We start from the raw sequence: 18,449 nt of genomic DNA, 5'->3' as shown, positions 1-18,449 counted from the left end.
GGGGGGAGGGGGGACCTTAGGGTGGACAGGTGGACAAATGTTATCACGTTATGCGGTTATTATTATTATTATTCAATTATTATATTTTACTAGTTGGTATGATAGCATTATTAATATGAAATGCAAATTAGTGACAGCTGATCATCAGACCAGAGTAACCACAGGGAAAGTGAAAGTTTGTGGATGCTCTCTGTGCACATATAAATCAAGCCATACAAATAAAAATATTTGATATTGTGTATTTTTTACATGAGTAATTCGTTTTTCACATAATTTTACATGATTTTTAGGAGTTAGTTAATTTAAGCAACAAAAAACAAATAAACAAACTGAGGATCCATTTGGGAGCCATAAGGGCCGGATGTTTTTAGTGAGCTGAGCCAAAAGAACCGTCTCTCTGAAAAGAGCTGGAATCCCATTACGAGTACCCATGTGAAAAACTAAAGCCCGCCCATATTTGCTGTCACAAGAGACGCTATGCATGCTGGGTACGGTAGTTTTAGCCTTCCTACACTTTTTTTCGCCGATCTTCTTTTCCTTTCGGCTTTTCCCTTCAAGGGGTCGCCACTTTCGCCGATAATTTGTTTAAAAAACATTTTGTCTCCGTGTTACTTTTTTGTGTCTTTGTTGAAGTAAGCCCCGCTTGATACTAGACATGTTGCTTATCAATCACACGGCGCTCTTTGTATGGGGACATAGTTTTGCACAACAATATTGATTTTTATTTAGTTCCAATAAAAGGCTTTTTGTTTATTATTACGTTATAAGCGCTTCGTGTTAATGGTTATCATGTATTTAATATAGTACAGTTATATTGTATTTTTTTTTTCGCTATTATTGCACTGATATTAGATGAAAACTGAAAGTCAACATTTCACACTCGGAGTAAAGGAACGATAGAACTTGATTTCCCATCATCCTTTGCCAGCGTGACGTCACCTGCGTCAACTCCCCAGTTTCCCACCATCGTCGTTCTACAGTACAGGGAAAGAAAGGGGGAGTCGGGAGTCGGGGTAGAAAGCTGTCTAAGAACGCTGTAAGTGGAGTTCATTTTTTTTCTTATGGTGTAGATACATCTATATTTCATGAATTAATTTATATTTCATTCGTACGGGGGACTTGTATGACTTGGCTGGCTGTCAGTAACGTTCGCCGTTCCCCCTACTCTAGTTCACACAAATATGAGCGGCAGCGGGCGGCCCAGGACGAGCTCATTCGCAGAGCCTCCCGGAGCTCCCGGAGCCGCTGCAGCCGGCGTCGGATCAGCGGTCGCCGGCGGAAGCTCCACAGGAAAGTCGGGAGCTTCGCAAAACAGCGCAGTCAGCTCGACGAGCTTTGGGAACCTCAAACTACCCCGTAAGTGTCTTTTTCTAAAATGACCACAAGCCGTATCAGACATTTAGTTCCCAACGATGTCCCTCTCGTGGTTTATTTCAGATGGCGTTGTAGACATTTTGTTTAAATGAGGTCCACCACAGTGGCCATGCTAATTTTAGCTAGCAGGCTCTTGGCTAACTTAGGCTAGCTAGCCAGCTACAACCGTTTTTCTCCCATTATTAACACTTTTCAATGAGAACCATTTTAACGTCAACCGAACAACTATACAGACGGTTGTTTTGTTCGGAGAAATGTGTTTTATCTTGTTATGAATGACAAATTCAATTTCGACGACCCTTCTTCATGTCAACCAGGTTGAGCGTTAGCATTAGCTCCCGTGATAGTCATTTGCCGAAGATAGCGTCCTTTTATCGTTACCGAGTTGTAACTTTAAGAAAATACCACTTGTCATCTTTGTGTCATTCCGTTCGAGCAATTGATTGAGGCATATCAGATAGTAGCACCAACGCGGAGCCAACTTCCCAGTGGAAATTCTTATTTTACATACTAACCGATCATTTTAAATCACTACTCCGTTCAAAGTTAGCCTCTTTCAGTTACCTCAAAAGTCTGTCATTTAATGTTTATCAATTTCACACAAGAAAAACACATATAATGCACACCTCCATTAAATAATGTTTCTCAATCGATTAAACGTTAAAGGGACAATGTGGGGAAAATGTACATTTTTCTCACTGTTAATTATTATTAAAAAAACACACACACACACACACACACAAATAACCAAGCTTGCAAAAAGTATGTTCTATCACGTCAACCTAAGTTTGTATTGTAATTATATTTGTATGTAATTATAGTTGAAGTAATGATATTAAAGAGGCTCTAACTCCCCTCCGGGAACTGCCATCTACAGGTACCGTCTTTATGCTACAAATATACAAAGGACTTGGCAAAGGTGGCTCCTCAACATAGACTACAACTTGTGTAAGGCATGCTAAGCGCTTAAAAACTAAAATGGTTTACATATTGCTTGAACTTCTGCTTAAAGGACAACCGACATCACTTTTTTGTTTCCTAACTGACATCAGAAAAACGTTTTATAGCATCTAAAATACCCAAAACACTCAGGATGATATTTTTATTCAAATGCAAAACACCAATAAAAATGACTTAAAGTGTCCAAAATCTGCAAAAAAATTGAGCTGCGAATTGGGCATTTTCAGAAAGTCCCGCCCCCAGTTTGTGGCGGCACACGTGTGGGCTTTCTTGTTCCACATCCAGTTATGAATGTGATTCAAATAGTTCTGAAGAGGATAGCATACATGTTTGCAATTGATTAAAGAATTTATTCCGTGCCATTTTGAGGCAACATTGGGGGTAAATGGATCACCAAAAAAGAGGCAGAAAATGGCGTCCAAGCTTCTGTGAGGAATTAATCAGCCAGTTTCCACAGGCTGATAAATTCCTTCCATGGAGCTTGGTCGCCCTCTTCTGGCGGCTTTTTGGTGCAACATAAGGTTTTCAGACCAAACAAGTACAGCAAAATACATTGACATGATGGAAGGACTGCTACAATGTGTCTTTTTTTCGGTCAGGGGCGTTCCTTCAGTGACGTCACGTACGGACTCGTCACCAACTCAAAAACAAGACTTCCTGAATATTCAGCGCGAGTTTTAAAACGTAAAATATAGCTATATGCGTTGGAATCTTTGTAAAATACGCTCAGTAGAAGTCATTTGAAGCCATTTTACAAATTATGGACACAACTTGTCCGGAGACGTCGGTTGTCCTTTAAGAATTTGGTGCCTTAAAATGCACGCGCTTCGATCTTTGCTCACTGCAATTCTACACACTTTGAACCATGAATGTACCAATGTGACAAGAGTTCCTCAAAATGACAATTTCTGATTGGAAAGGTCACCTTGGACAAATATCCAACAGTAAGATCTAGAACAGGCCGAAATTCCGAGGTGTTCTCCAAGCGTCAAAATTCCTGTCGCGTTTCAGATGGCGCCACTTGCCCAAACAAAAAAACAACAACATTATTCATGAGTGGATTTATTTGTTCAGTGACTTAGTGATACAATGCAATACATCTTGATTGATATAGCGCTTTAAACATCAGAATTGATACGCTCATTTTAATTGCATATATAATGTTCACCCACTATCTTGCTGCCCAGCGTATGTGTACATACATCACTGATCACATTTCCAAATGTATTTACTCCTCATCAGTCTATTTGTCATTAATTCTCTGTGGCAGTTGCGCCATATTTAAAGAGATTTCTCTTTAACTTCACTTTGAGTGCAAGTGATGCAATGGAATGGTATAAGGGCGATCGCAATCTCTTACGTTGTAACCATTTTCCTACCGCTGCGACCCTTCATCATACCAAAAAATAGAAATCTGAAGATTAAAGTTACAGTACCCAGCTACATTACTGGCTAGCTAGCCAGAGAGCTAATAGATAGCAAATAGGTAGCTAGTGAATAGATAGCCAGCTCGGTAGCTAGCGAATAGATAGCAAATAGATAGCGAATGGATAGCCAGCCAGGTAGCCAGCTAGATAGCTAACAGATAGACAGTATAGCTACCTAGCTAGATAGCTAACTAGCAAGATAGCCAGATAGCTAATAAATACCCAGCTACATAACTATCTAGCTATTCGGATAGCTAATAGATAGCAAATGTATAGGAAATAGATAGCCAGCTAGGTAGCTAGCTAATATATAGCAAATAGATAGCTAGCGAGCTAGATAGCAAATAGATAGGCAGCTAGATAGCTAGCTAGATAGCAAATAGATAGCAAATGTATAGCCATCTAGCTAGCTAGCTAGCTAATAGATATCTAATAGATAGAAAATGTTATTTTATATTTAGTTTTTTTTTAAACTTTATGTTACTTCCGGGTTGAGAGAATGCTGGAGCGTGTGGCTGCCACTGCTCACCCGCAGAAAAAAATATCTTGTCACTGTAAAGTGTCCTTGAGAGTTTTGAAAGGCGCTTATAAATAAAATGTATTATTGTTATTATTATTATTATTATTATTATTATTATTGTTACTAATTTTGGGGGGTGGGGAAATTGGTATCGCCGCATTCACAATCTCGTCCGTATTTCTTGTGTAATGTTGACGCAGTGCTGTTTTTGCTAGTTTTGTCGACTCACTCCGTTTCAAGGCACGATGGTAGTCCGGGGGGGTCCTGTTGAGACGTGCACAGGGAAAACGGAGTAGCACTTCAGGGTGTTTCGTTGCACTTTTTTTTTTTTTAATCGCAATGTTCTTGACTAATGTGTTTTCGAGGGCGGGCTTCTGTCTGACTCACTCACATTCTCTCCTTCCCCAATGTCACCGTTCCGTGGTGTTGATTCATCAAATCCCTCTCGACCTCAACTGTCGCACCGTTACCCGACCGACTGCCCTCCACCCAACACCTTTCTAACGAGCTCAGTCAATTATTGTTTGATCTCAAGTGCCAATGTGTTGTTTTTTTCCCCCCCACCCCGAGTCAAACATCATCCCGGCAATTTTACTGTTTGACCAATTTCAAGATGCACATCTTGTACTTGCCGAGAAAGTACATGACCCCCCCCCCCCCTTTATTTTTCGCCCTCACGGTGTAATCTGATCCTGGATTATGCCCGGTCAACCTGCGGACCACGATGAGTAGAACGGGAACACGTCAAAGTGTGTTGAACTGCGAATTTTATTTATGTTTTTTTTTTTTTGTGGATATTTAAACAAACAGGTAAAATTCGAGGTCAGCACCCTCATTACGTCTATCTATTATCTATATAGCTAGCTACCTAGCTATTTGAGTCAGGAAACATATTAGCTAGCTATCTATTAGCCATCTATCTAGCTAGCTTGTTATCTATTATCTATATAGCTAGCTACCTAGCTATTTGAGTCAGGAAACATATTAGCTAGCTATCTATTAGCCATCTATCTAGCTAGCTTGTTATCTATTATCTATATAGCTAGCTACCTAGCTATTTGAGTCAGGAAACATATTAGCTAGCTATCTATTAGCCATCTATCTAGCTAGCTATCTATTACTTTTTTTTATACTTCATTTATTCTTACTTGTTTCTTTATTGATTGTTTCTTGTTTATTGATTGTTCCTTGTTCATTTATTTTATTACTTATTTATTGTTTCTTTATTGTTTCCTGTTTTTATTTATTTATTGTTGCTTTATTGCTTGTTTCTTATTTCTGTACTTATTGTACTTATTTCTTGTTTCTTTATTGATTGAGTCTTGTTTCTTTATCGATCGTTTCTTGGTTGAGTGAACGCTGGCGCATGTGGCTGCCGCTGCTCACTCGCAGAAAAAATATCCTCTGACTGTAAAGTGTCCTTGAGAGTTTTGAAAGGCGCTTATAAATGAAATGTATTATCATGATGAGGATGATGATAATGAGTATTATTATTATTATTATTATTATTATTATTATTATTATTATTATTATTATTATTAATAATATTCAAATTCGTTTAACATTTTTTTTCCTCCTGTCAGATTTTTATTTTTTACATCTTTTGAAAAAACACACCATGGCCACCTTCCCCCCAAAGTTAAACAAACTCTCAAGGATAAAGAAAATACATGGTTTAATTGCTGCCGGAATAAATCTACCAATGTTTTTTTATTGATTCATTATTTTTTTCGGAATTTTAAAATTTCACCTGCCCATTTCATAATAATAATAATAATGACCATATTTCCCGCTCTATACGATGCTGTTGATTTGGATTAACGAAAAGCTGCTAGCAGGGGACAGTGTGAGTGAGGGTATTATCGGCGAGAAAGCACAGCAACTTCACTCGGATATCATCAAGAGGCAACTACATCAACGACAATCACAAATGAATGGTGTATTTTCATCATTTTTTCCATATATAAGGCACACCAGACTATAAGGTGCACCTTCAATGAATGAAAAACGTTCTAGGGTATATAAATACTGTAAATGTTTTCCAAATATAAGGCTTCACATAATAGTCAACACAAAGCAAAATAACAAACACAACAGGAACATAATCTTTTGAAGAAAATGAACGCATTTGGGTGCGCCTTATACACCGGAAAATACAGTCATTTGTCTTCACATATTCTTCTTTGACAGGTGACAGTGGCAAATTGACCACCGTGGCGGCCACGCCGGGCCAAGGGCCCGACCGCCCGCAGGAAGTGTCGTACACGGACATCAAAGTCATAGGAAATGGCTCCTTTGGCGTGGTCTACCAGGCGCGCCTCATCGATAGCCAGGAAATGGTGGCCATCAAAAAAGTCCTTCAAGATAAACGCTTCAAGGTCAGCAGATACACGCTTTTGTCTAGTCATGTGTGTGTGTGTGTGTGTGAGACTTTGTAAAATGAAAATATATTTATATAAATAAATACAGTGTGATACCTCGGTTTACAAACGAATGCTTAAGCTCACAAACTTTTCACCTTACCAACATCAAATTCGCGAGATATAATCTTGGAATACGAACTACTTTTTGGCGGACGGACCAAACAACACAGCGCCACGGTGGGTGGCCCTTTGAGTGCAGATGTGGTTTGCTATCAAATGGGGTACATTTGCTATTATGGGACCGAAAAAGACCCCACCACAGGCTAGTGTTATGCCGAAGAGGACACAAAAGAAAATTACGGTCGAGCAGAAGAACGAGATCATCGGAAAACACGAACGAGGTGTTCGTTTGTGTGACTTAGCGTCCCAGTACAAGTGTGCTAAGTCGACCATTGCTACGTGTGGCTAAGGGTGTTTCTGTGTTATCTAAGCAACTGTCTCAGGCAATAGAAGAGGTTGAAAAACTTCTGTTGATTTGGATTAACGAAAAGCAGCTAGCAGGGGGAAGTGTGAGTGAGGGTACTATTGGCGAGAAAGCTCGGCAACTTCACTCGGATATCATCAAGAGGCAACTACATCAATGACCATCACAAAGGTAAATATAACGACTTTATTATATGGTACAGTTTATTTCTTGAATTAAAATACAATAGCACATTTATTATACATAAGATATGGTATGCTGTGTAGTTTTAAGGTTTATTTATTTGAAAATTATGTTTTATGGGGACCTGGGAACGAATTATTCTCATTTTTAATGGTTTCTTATGGGAAATAAATGTTTGGCAGACAAACTTTTCACCTTACACACACTTTCTGGGAACTAATGAAGTCTGTTAGCTAAAGTATCACTGTACAAAGGTTCATTTGCATAGGGGTGCTTGATCGACATTTTTCTGCCTTGTGACGACTGTTTTGTCTTATTGTATTTTTTTACATCTTTTTTGCTTTGTAGAATAGAGAGCTGCAAATAATGCGAAAGTTGGACCACTGCAACATTGTGCGGCTACGTTACTTCTTCTACTCCAGTGGTGAAAAGGTGACTCACTGTCATCCCCCCTCCCCGGAAATGTTTAACGTAGCATTTTAGCATTATTTCTGCATTGTTTAGTTTATTTTGTTTGTTTTTGACTTCAAGATGGCGCCCGCGAGAGTTGCTGCCTTTACAACAACTCCTATATTTTGTTTTTGCTGCTGTGAAATGTACATTTCTCCACTGTGAGACAAATAAAGGCTCATCTAATCTAATCTAAGACCACTGCCACACAACTAAATGTCTTTCGATCTGAAATTATGTCCAGAAAGATGAAGTCTACCTGAATCTGGTCCTGGACTTTGTCCCCGAGACGGTGTACAGGGTGGCACGGCATTTCAACAAGGCCAAGACCACCATCCCCATCATTTACGTGAAGGTAAGCAGCCATATTTTCATTCCTTGCCCCCAAAATAAAAATAAATACAGGTAACATCCGATTTACGACCGGCGCGAGTTACGACCACCCGTACTTACGACCATGACCGCCAGACCTTTTTTTTTTTTTTTTTTTTATTCTACGGCCAGCAATGCGACGGTTCGTGCACGATGATTTATTAAGCTACAACACAAAAAAAATAATACCAAAAACGACAAGTGGGAGGGGGGGAGGCGATGGGAATCCCGACAATGGCGAGAAACAACTCGCACACGGTGGTGCAGAAACGAAACAATCCCAAAAGAATTCTTGGACCGAGCTTCAAAGACAAAGTCCAGGGTAATACAATGTACAAATACAAGTTGACAGCGTCCCGCTTTCGTACCCGCTGTCCTGAAGAAGAACGTTGGGAGGCGTGGCCCCGCGCTTTGCTGTCCATCCGAACGTGACAATATCAAACAAGTAGGATGTTTATTTGCCGGAGCAGCATTGCATAAAATGACGATACAAGAATCACTGTTTCGTAACAAACGCGTACGACAATTTTCTCCAGCATGACAGCACAGCAATCGGGAAGCGGGTGGGGGGGTCCACCGACGCCAAGGCGGAGCGGGTAGGATCGCCGCGACGCAAACGCCGCGTCAGGCTCACGGTCAGCGCCGCCGCCTCTTTGAGACAGGTGACCTCTTCTGGCAGGGAGAGCCATTTTTGGAAAGCTCGCAAGCGTGGGAAGCCGTGCGTGTTGGGTCAGCACAAAGCGTGTGCCCCGACACAGTAATAAAGATTGATAATACAAAATATAAAATGATTAAAATGACACTAAAAGTTACAAGATTTATAAATAAACTGTCAACGTTTTGGTATTCAATAGAAAACGTTACTGATATGCCACAGTGTCGTCATTTGTTCTGATCACGTGATCCTCGCGTCAGCCATTTTGAATGCTTTTCGATTTACGACCGTTTGACTTACGACCGTTTTGTTGGAACGGAACCCGGTCGTAACTCGGATGTTACCTGTTGTTTCAATCCGGATTGTGACAGGTGGAAAAAAAACAAAACTTTTGTTTGCTTCAAGCGACCCAACGGGCCGTTTTTTCTTACCCCCGTTTGGCTCTTTAAGGATTACAGAAGCTACAGGCCGCCCACGTCCCCTCCTTCCTTTCTGCAAGGTTGTTGGTTTGTGCGTTTTATTTTGTGCCGCGGTCGAGAGAACATTCCCACTGTTTCGTGGCCCACTTTACTCCTTCATTCAGCCTGCGCTTGCCCCCCACCCCTAAGGTATTAAGACACACACATCTTTCCTTATTTCTTTACCGACACAGCTCCATTTGTGTCACAGCACGTCTCCGGCTCATCACTGGCTTTTCCCCTCCTTGAGCGAGATTGCCCATTTTTCGTCCTCTTGTTAAAATCGCGTCGTGATATCGCCGTGAGACTCGTGATAATCATCACCCGGTGATTTGCCCCGCCGAGATTTGCGGCGCCTCCGCATTGTGTAAATGTTCGTGTATTTCGTATACGTGTATCTGGAATGCTTATTGCTGGTGCTGCCTCCAATACCCCCCACAGGCCACCAAGTGGCAGCATTGCTTAATAACTTTTTTATTTTTATAAATGAGTGGTTTTACTTTAACTCATTCACAGCAGGACCATGAGCAAAAATGTATCCACTCCAGTGCCAGGGTTTTTGTCATTTTCACTCAAATTCCAGGACCTCTAGAATATTGCGTTCGCGGACTACAGAAAAAAAAAATAGTTAATTCCTAAGTTATATGCATCTGGAGTTATCTGAGCTTGAAATGGGGGCGACTGTCCAAAATACAATACAAAACATACATATTGATGTGTATAGCTCTTGAACTGAAGCTGAAGCGGGAACAAAGCGCTAACATCCCTCGTGAAATGGAAAAACATTGCCAGAGGTCTGACCAGCGCTTTATCGGCACACAATCCGAAACCCGAACAAATTCTGGTCATATTTTCAATTCCCGAATAAATTCGTGGATGGCAGTGAATGAGTTCATAATGAAAATAATTTCTCCCATTTTTTTTTTTTCATTTTTCATTGTCAAACATGAACATTTTTTTTTTTTTTTTTTTTTTTTCAAGGACGTGACACGCTAACTCTGTTCCAGTTTTTATTGCGCCACAGTCTGCAGCCCACATCAACCATAGCGTTGCTGCGCTCGCTACTCTTGTGACACGGAAGAAATGCCCACGCATGTTTCTTTTATTTTATTTGCTTATTAGAGAGAAAAGACACTAATTAACATGTTAAGAATTCCGTTAGTCATCACATGGCTATAGGAGAGTGTGAGTCACGATTAACCTCGCCGCCACCCACATTGAAAATGCCTGGGTTGACACACGCTAAGTGTCGGTTGGCCATGCGCAAGTCAAGACCGGAGCTACAAGATGACAAATACAAATAGGGATATCTGAAGTATTATGTCCTTCTCTCCAGGTGTACATGTACCAGCTGTTCAGGAGCCTGGCGTATATTCATTCCCAGGGCGTGTGTCATCGAGACATCAAGCCCCAAAACCTCCTGGTGGACCCGGAGACGGCCATCCTCAAGCTTTGCGACTTTGGCAGGTTTGTAGCACATGCACGGTGACGCTCAGCGAACCTCATCATTTTTTCCGTTGCCGTATGAGTCAGCTGTCTTTGACTGCACGTGAAAAAAAAAATTGTCTACCCACTTGTTTTTTTTATGGTGTACTGGGAACATTTGACTTACGGCCGAGTTCCGTTCCGACCAACCGGTCGTGAGTCGAAATCCATTCAAAATGTTGAATAGAGACTCAGACGCTAAGTGACTCGCAAACTCCCCCTTCTGGTGCCATCACATGGTCGATTGCTGTGCGAGAGTGGTCGTAAGTCGAGCTGGTCGTAAGTCGGATGTTTGATGACGATGCCTGACGTGACGTCACATCTGGAACGCCCCTGACCGAGAAAGCGAGGCACAATGCATTTTGGGTACTTTGTTTGGTCTGAAAACTTTGTGTTGATCCGTGTTGAGGGCAAAATTAGGAGGAAAAAACAAATAATGTGATGGTGAATTGTGTGTTGCACCAAGACTACTACAGTAAAGTCTCGTTATATCGATATCGGTTATATCGATAGTACTGCTTATTACGATACTATTTCTATGAACGCAAGGACAAAATTTACATGCCGCAGGATCGAATATATCGATAGTCCGGTTATATCGATATTTTTTCCGACTCCCGAGAATAGCGATATAACGAGACTTTACTGTATTTGATACTAGTTGACACAATATCCCAGCAGACAAATCAGCCCATTTCCAACGGAGCTTGGTCGCCATCTTGTGCATTTTCTGGGACGCTACATTTGAGTCCAGACGGCTCGAATTGATACGGAAGGACTTCTTTAATCCATTGCAAACATTTATGTTTTCCTCTTCGGAACTACAGTAAAGTCTCGTTATATCGATATCGGATTTATATCGATAGTCCCGGTTATATCGATACTATTTCTATGCATGCACGGAGAAAATTACATGCAAACAGGGTCGGATATATCGATAGTCCCGGTTATATCGATATTTTTTCGGACTCCCTTGAATATCGATATAACGAGACTTTACTGTATTTGAATCATATTCACAACTTGATGAGTAACAAGAAAGCATCTTCTCCGAATCTGAACTCTCCGAAGCCATTGTTTTGATTCTGGAGCAAGGCAGTTTGTGAAGGAGTATCCTGGCGTGATGTCACGTACAAGGGGGCGGGACTTTCTGAATCTCGCCATTTCCCAGCTCATTTTGTGGCAGTTTTGGGACACTTTAAATCATTTTTATTAGTGTTTTGCATTTGACTAAAAATATCAGCCTGCGTGTTTTGGGTATTTTAGATGCTGTAAAACGTTTTTCTGATGTCAGTTAGGAAACAAAAAAAATGGTGTCGGTTGTCCTTTAATGGTCCCCCTTTTGTGCCGTCCCCCGTCCCCGCAGTGCCAAGCAGCTGGTCCGAGGCGAGCCCAACGTGTCGTATATCTGCTCGCGGTACTATCGCGCCCCGGAGCTCATCTTCGGCGCCACCGACTACACGTCCAACATCGACATCTGGTCGGCCGGCTGCGTGCTGGCCGAACTGCTACTGGGCCAGCCCATTTTCCCCGGGGACAGCGGCGTGGACCAGCTCGTCGAAATCATCAAGGTGCGTGCGTCCGTCCATCGAGGGTCAATCCAGGAGCCGTATCGGAAAACGCTGCCGCTCCCAAAGATGATCGTTCATGATTTGAATCTTCCCACGTCAGGTTCTTGGAACTCCGACAAGGGAGCAGATCCGAGAGATGAACCCCAACTACACAGAGTTCAAATTCCCACAGATTAAAGCTCACCCATGGACAAAGGTATGCATTTATTTTATTTTGCTGATTCAATGCCACCGTTCAACTCGCGCAACATAACTACAAAAAAAAAAATGTCTGAGTTTTTGACGAGAAAAGTCAACATTAACTCTATCACTGCCATTTCCGAATGTATTCGCAAATTGAAAAGCATGACATGGAAACGCCATTCCGTGATTTGTTCAGGGTTTGGTTTTTTTTCTTGTTTGGGTGCCGATAAAGCGCCGGTCAGACCTCTGGCAATGTTTTTTTTTTTTTCCTTCCATGAAGGGGCAGCATTTTTCTTTTGTCCATCTTAGCGCTTTGTTACAGCTGAAGCTGTTGTTAATGCGCTATATAAATCAATATGTATGGACAGTATTGTATTTCGTACAGCCGCCACCATTTCATGCTGATATAACTCCACATCCATATAACTTAGGAATTAACATTTTTTTTTCCAATGGAAAAGGAATTTAAAAAATTGCAGAAATTCATTGACATTTCTATCGAATTGTGTTATTGAGTGAACGCTGGCTTGTGTTGCTATCTATTTGCTATCTAGCTAGCTAGCTATTAGTTATCTATTAGCTAGCTAACTTTCTATCTATTTGAGTAATTTCGGGTTGAGTGAACGCTGGCGCATGTGGCTGCCGCTGCTCACCCACAGAAAAACTTATCCTGTAACTGTAAAGTGACATTGAGAGTTTTGAAAGGCGCTTAGAAATGAAATGTATTATTATTAATTCATTCACTGAGATCAAATTCATTCAGGAATTGAAAACAGGACATAAGCGGCATTCCCAAATTTGTTCGGATTATGGGCTTTCTTGCTTGTGTGCCGATAAAACGCTGGTCAGACCTCTGGCAATGTTTTTCCCTTCCACGAGGGGGCAGCATTTCCTTTTTATCCATGTTAGCGCTTTGTTACAGCTTCGGCTTCAGTTAAGGAGCTTGAAATAAAATTTATTATTATTATTATTATTATTATTATTATTATTATAAAGCGCTATATAAATCAACATGTATGTATCGTATTGTATTTCGTACAGCCATCCCCATTTCCGAATTTATTTACATGGAAACGCCATTCCTAGATTTGTTCGGGTTTTGTTTTTTCTTCTTTGGGGCCGATAAAGCGCTGGTCAAACCTCTGGCAATGTATGTCCCTTCCCCGGGGGGGAGGGGTAGCATTTCCTTTTTATCCATGCTAGCGCTTTGTGACAGCTTCAGTTAAAGCGCGATTTAAATCAATATGTATGTATTGTATTTTGTAAAGCTGCCCCCATTTCAAGTTCACATAACTCCAGACCCATATAACTTAGGAATTAACTGTTTTCTTCTGATGAAACAAGCAAATCTAAGCTTTCTTACGCCGACTTCAATGTTTATGTAGTCCTAAAAAGTCAATAATGTGTGGGTCCTTGAATTTGAGTTAAAATGACGAAAACACTGGCACTGGAGTGGACGCATTTTTGTACATCATCTGCCATTGAATGAGTTAACGTGTTGATCCGGTGCGCCTTTTCGCTCAGGTGTTCAAGCCCCGCACGCCGCCGGAGGCCATCGCCCTGTGCTCGCGCCTGCTGGAATACACGCCGGTCACCCGTCTGTCTCCGCTGGAGGCCTGCGCGCACGCCTTCTTTGACGAACTGCGCCAGCCCAACACCCGCCTGCCCAGCGGGCGGGAAATGCCGCTTCTCTTCAACTTCAGTCCCGTCGGTCGGTTCCCGTGCGCTTGCGCATGCCGGCTGCCGAAACCCCATGTGGGGTGTTTCTCATGCCACTTTTGTGCCTTGTCTCCACAGAGCTGTCCATCCAACCACAGTTGAATTCAACACTCATTCCTCCTCACGCCCGCGCACAGACAACGGCTGCCTCACACGGTATGTGCAGGAACATATGCATAACCCATGCACATTCTTACTATTATTATTATTATTATTATTATTATTATTATTATGACACCAAAGGTTTTCAGGATTGATTTCAGGATTTTTTTTAATCAATATCATAAAATTATTTTTTCTTAAATTGAAAGCCTGAATTACATTTTCTCCTTGAAAAAAAAAAAAAGAAATTCTTCTCCTTAATTTTTTTATTCCTATTTAAATTTTGACCTCAAAATATTTTCCATAAATCATCCAACTTAAAAATCATTTTTATGATTCTAAAATGAATTTAAGACACTTTTATTCAACTTAACTCATTCACTGCCATTCCTGAATTTGAAAATATGACGTGGAGCGCCATTCCCAAATTTGTTCAGGTTTTTTTTTTTTTTTTTTTTTTTTTTTTTTTTTTTTGCTTGGGTGCCGATAAAGTGCTGGTCGGACCTCTGGCAATGGTTTTTTTTCCCTTCCACGAGGGGGCAGCATTTCCTTTTTGTCCATGTTAGTGCTTTGTGACAGGTACAACTGTTGTTAAAGCACCATATAAATCAATATGTATGTATTGTATTGTATTGTATTTTGGACAGCTGACCTCATTTCAATCTCGGATAACTCCAGACCCATATAATTTAGGAATTAACTATTTTCTTTCTAATGAAAGAAGACAGTCCGAGGTTTCTTACGCTGCTTTTAATGTTTATGTCGTTCTAAAACTCAATATTCTGCAGGTCAGCGGTTCTTAACCTTTTTTCCCCACTTTCCAATTGGCCAACTCCCGGTTCCCCACGATAACAATGATAAGTCAAGAATACAGTTTTAATGAGACTTTTGCTCTTGTTTATTAGCTACTAGGGCATTAATATTTGGTTGAACTGAAGATATGGCACGTCATTCCCCACTTGGCTAACCCGCAATTCCCCACTAGTGGGGAATTCCGCACGGGTTAAGAACCACTGCAGTAGGTCCTGCATTTTACGTGAAAATGACAATTAACTATATTCTTCTGATGAAATAAGCGAATCTAAGCTTTCTTACGCTACATTGAATGCTTATGCAGTCCTAAAACTCACTATTCTGTGGGTCCTGCAATTTGAGTGAAAATGACAAAAACCCTGGCACTATAGTGGACACATTTTTGCACTTCGTCTGGCAGTGAATGAGTTCATTAAAATAACCTTCACGCTCCATCTTATTGCCATTTTTTATAAGATGTATCATAACGTGGTTCGAATTACGATATTGGAATAAATTAACCCCCTTCCAAAAAAAAAAAACAAACATTTGATTAAGAAATTTCATACCCGCACTCCATCTGGAGATTGTCTGTGATTTTTGTTTTTGTGGTATTGATGTAATTTGCATCAACATCGATTATATACACTTAAAAAAAAACAACCAAAACAAAATTATCACATGTAATAATAATAATAATAATAAAACAAATTCCTTGTGTGTTCTACATACTTGGCAATAAAGATGATTCTGACTCTGATGATAATAATAATAATAATAATAATAATAATAATAATAATAATAATAATAATAATAATAATAATAATAATAATACATTTCATTTGAAGCGCCTTTCAAAGCTCTTGTAAAGGACACTTTACAGTCACAGACAAGCATAGGTACTATAATAAATAAAATACAATCACAAATAGAATACAATCAATAAAATACAATTATAAATAGAAACAAGAGAAAGAGCGACACAGATTTATTTATTTTTTTACATGTGTAATACCTTTATCATCCTCCAGATGGCAGTACGTCAGACAGTACCGCCCAGCCGGGCACTGTGCCCGGCTCCATCAACAGTACCTGAGCAGCCAGCACCGCCATTTTCCTTCCTTTTTCTCTTCCCGCTCTTCCTTTTCTTCCTCGCATCACATAGAAAGAGACGCAGAGGCTATACACACGTCACCGTCAGGCATTGCTGTCCTCCCCCACTCCCACCCCATAGCCATTTTATTTGACATATATGACTTTATAAGTCTAGGTTCCATGGGATATGTGGGGTCGTACATGCATTGTCTGTCTTTTTTTCTTGTTTTTATTTTATTTTTTATTATTGTTGTTTTTAACTTTCTTTTTTTTTTTTTAGGTCATTTTTATGTGTAGTGGCCATTTGGTTATTGGACACTGACAGAGTCATGCCTGCCACCACCCCTTTTTTGTGCCCAAAATGGTACATAACAAACGATTGTATCATTTTTTTTTAGATGGGAGCTGATTTAAAGGACAACCGACGCCTCCGGACAAGTTGTGTCCATAATTTGGAAAATCACTTAAAATGACTTCTACTGAGCTATATATATTTTACAAAGATTCCACCGCGTATAGCTATATTTTACGCTTTAAGACTCGCGCTGAATATTCAGGAAGTCTTGTTTTCCGGTTGGTGACGATTCCAGATGTGACGTCACGTCAGGAACGCCCCTGACCGATAAAGCGACACACAATGTACTTTGGGTACTTTGTTTGTTCTGAAACCATCCGTGTTGATGGCGAAATTAGAAGGAAAATACATAAATAACGCGATGGTGAATCGTTGTGTGTCACATCAAGACTACTATTTGATACTAGTTGATACAAATTCCCAGCAGACAAATCGGTCCATTTCCAACGGAGCGTGGGCGCCATCTTGTGCATTTTCCGGACGCTACATTGGAGTCCAGACGCCTCAAAATGAGACGGAAGTACTTCTTTAATCGATTGCAAACATTTACGCTTTCCTCTTCAAAACTATTTGAATCATATTCATAACTGGATGAGTAACAAGAAAGCATCTTCTCCAAATGTGAAGCCATTGTTTTGATTCTAGAGCAAAGCAAGACGTCCTGGCGTGACGTCAACGAACAAGGGGGCGGGACCTTCGGAAACTCGCCATGTCCGTCATTTTGAAGTAGTTTTGGGACACTTTAACTCATTTTTATTGTTTTGCATTTGACTAAAAACATCAGCCTGCGTGTTTTGGGTATTTTTCAGATGCGATAAAAACTTTTTCTGTTGTCAGGCAGGAAACAAAAAGAAATGGTGTTGGTTGTCCTTTAAAAAAAATATATATATATATATATATATATATACACACAGTAAAGTCTCGTTATATCGATATCGGTTATATCGATAGTACTGCTTATTACGATACTATTTCTATGAACGCAAGGAGAAAATTTACATGCCGCAGGATCGGATATATCGATAGTCTGGTTATATCGATATTTTTTCCGACTCCCGAGAATATCGATATAACGAGACTTTACTGTGTGTGTGTGTGTGTATATATATATATATATATATATATATATATATATATATATATATATATATATATATATATATATATATATATATATATGAGAGAAAAAGTAAGCACACTTCAACAAATTTCTCTTTCCGCTTTTAACTTGCCTTTTTTTTTGTTATGGGGGCGGAGGGTTAGCTGCCTCTGTATAGATTAAAAAAAAAAATCATACAGGCAGAAAAATGTTTCAAGAGGCAAAACAAGTAGATCCAACCTCACTATTATCATTTTGCCCCCGAGAGCAACCTCTACTCTCTACTTCCTGTCTTGGATCTTGAACTTTGATCACCCCCTTAAGCCACACACGTCCACCCGGTTCTCCTTCACACCTCCCAAAAACACTGCTCATCTGTAAATATTCACCTACCTTTTATTTTATCGTATTATTTTTTTTTGTTACTATTGTAATGTTGTTCTTGTAATATTTTTCTTTCCTTCAGTAGATGGCGGGCGGGTTCAAGCGACCAAACTGTTTTATCCGCCGTAGCAGTCTGTACATACATTTTTTTTTCTTCCTTCTTCCCTCCCTCTAACCGGTCTCCAGTGCTGGAGGGTAAAAACCACACACACACACACACACACTCACAAAAGAACAAAAAAGTCTCCCATCGTATTCTCTCTCCTTCCATTTCTCCTGTCATGCCTTCCCTCGCTCGCCCGTCGTCCGTTGTCTTAACTGTTTTATTTATTGTGTTGCGCGTTAGTTTTTGGGGTAGTAATGGGGCGGGTAAACTTAGATCACATCTAAGAAACTGTACCTCCACTCGGATCGCTTA

The 18,449-nt window shown here is 40.3% G+C and overlaps 1 protein-coding gene across 1 annotated transcript; it reads left to right on the top strand.

The window, feature by feature from the left end:
• Positions 1-943: 943 nt before the first annotated feature.
• On the top strand, positions 944-17,882 carry gsk3ab (glycogen synthase kinase 3 alpha b). The gene is made up of 11 exons (XM_088998847.1): positions 944-1,036; positions 1,171-1,356; positions 6,472-6,659; positions 7,660-7,743; positions 8,006-8,116; positions 10,583-10,713; positions 12,098-12,302; positions 12,403-12,498; positions 14,010-14,196; positions 14,283-14,360; positions 16,130-17,882. Exons 2-11 carry the CDS (start codon positions 1,182-1,184, stop codon positions 16,192-16,194), a joined length of 1,320 nt encoding a protein of 439 aa, XP_088854973.1. The 5' UTR covers positions 944-1,036; positions 1,171-1,181; the 3' UTR covers positions 16,195-17,882.
• Positions 17,883-18,449: the final 567 nt, after the last annotated feature.

The sequence above is a fragment of the Hippocampus bargibanti genome, linkage group LG06, assembly GCF_051943395.1.
Source record: "Hippocampus bargibanti isolate YZ-2025 linkage group LG06, ASM5194339v1, whole genome shotgun sequence".
Lineage (NCBI taxonomy): Eukaryota > Metazoa > Chordata > Actinopteri > Syngnathiformes > Syngnathidae > Hippocampus > Hippocampus bargibanti.
This window is presented reverse-complemented; position numbering and strand designations above follow the sequence as displayed.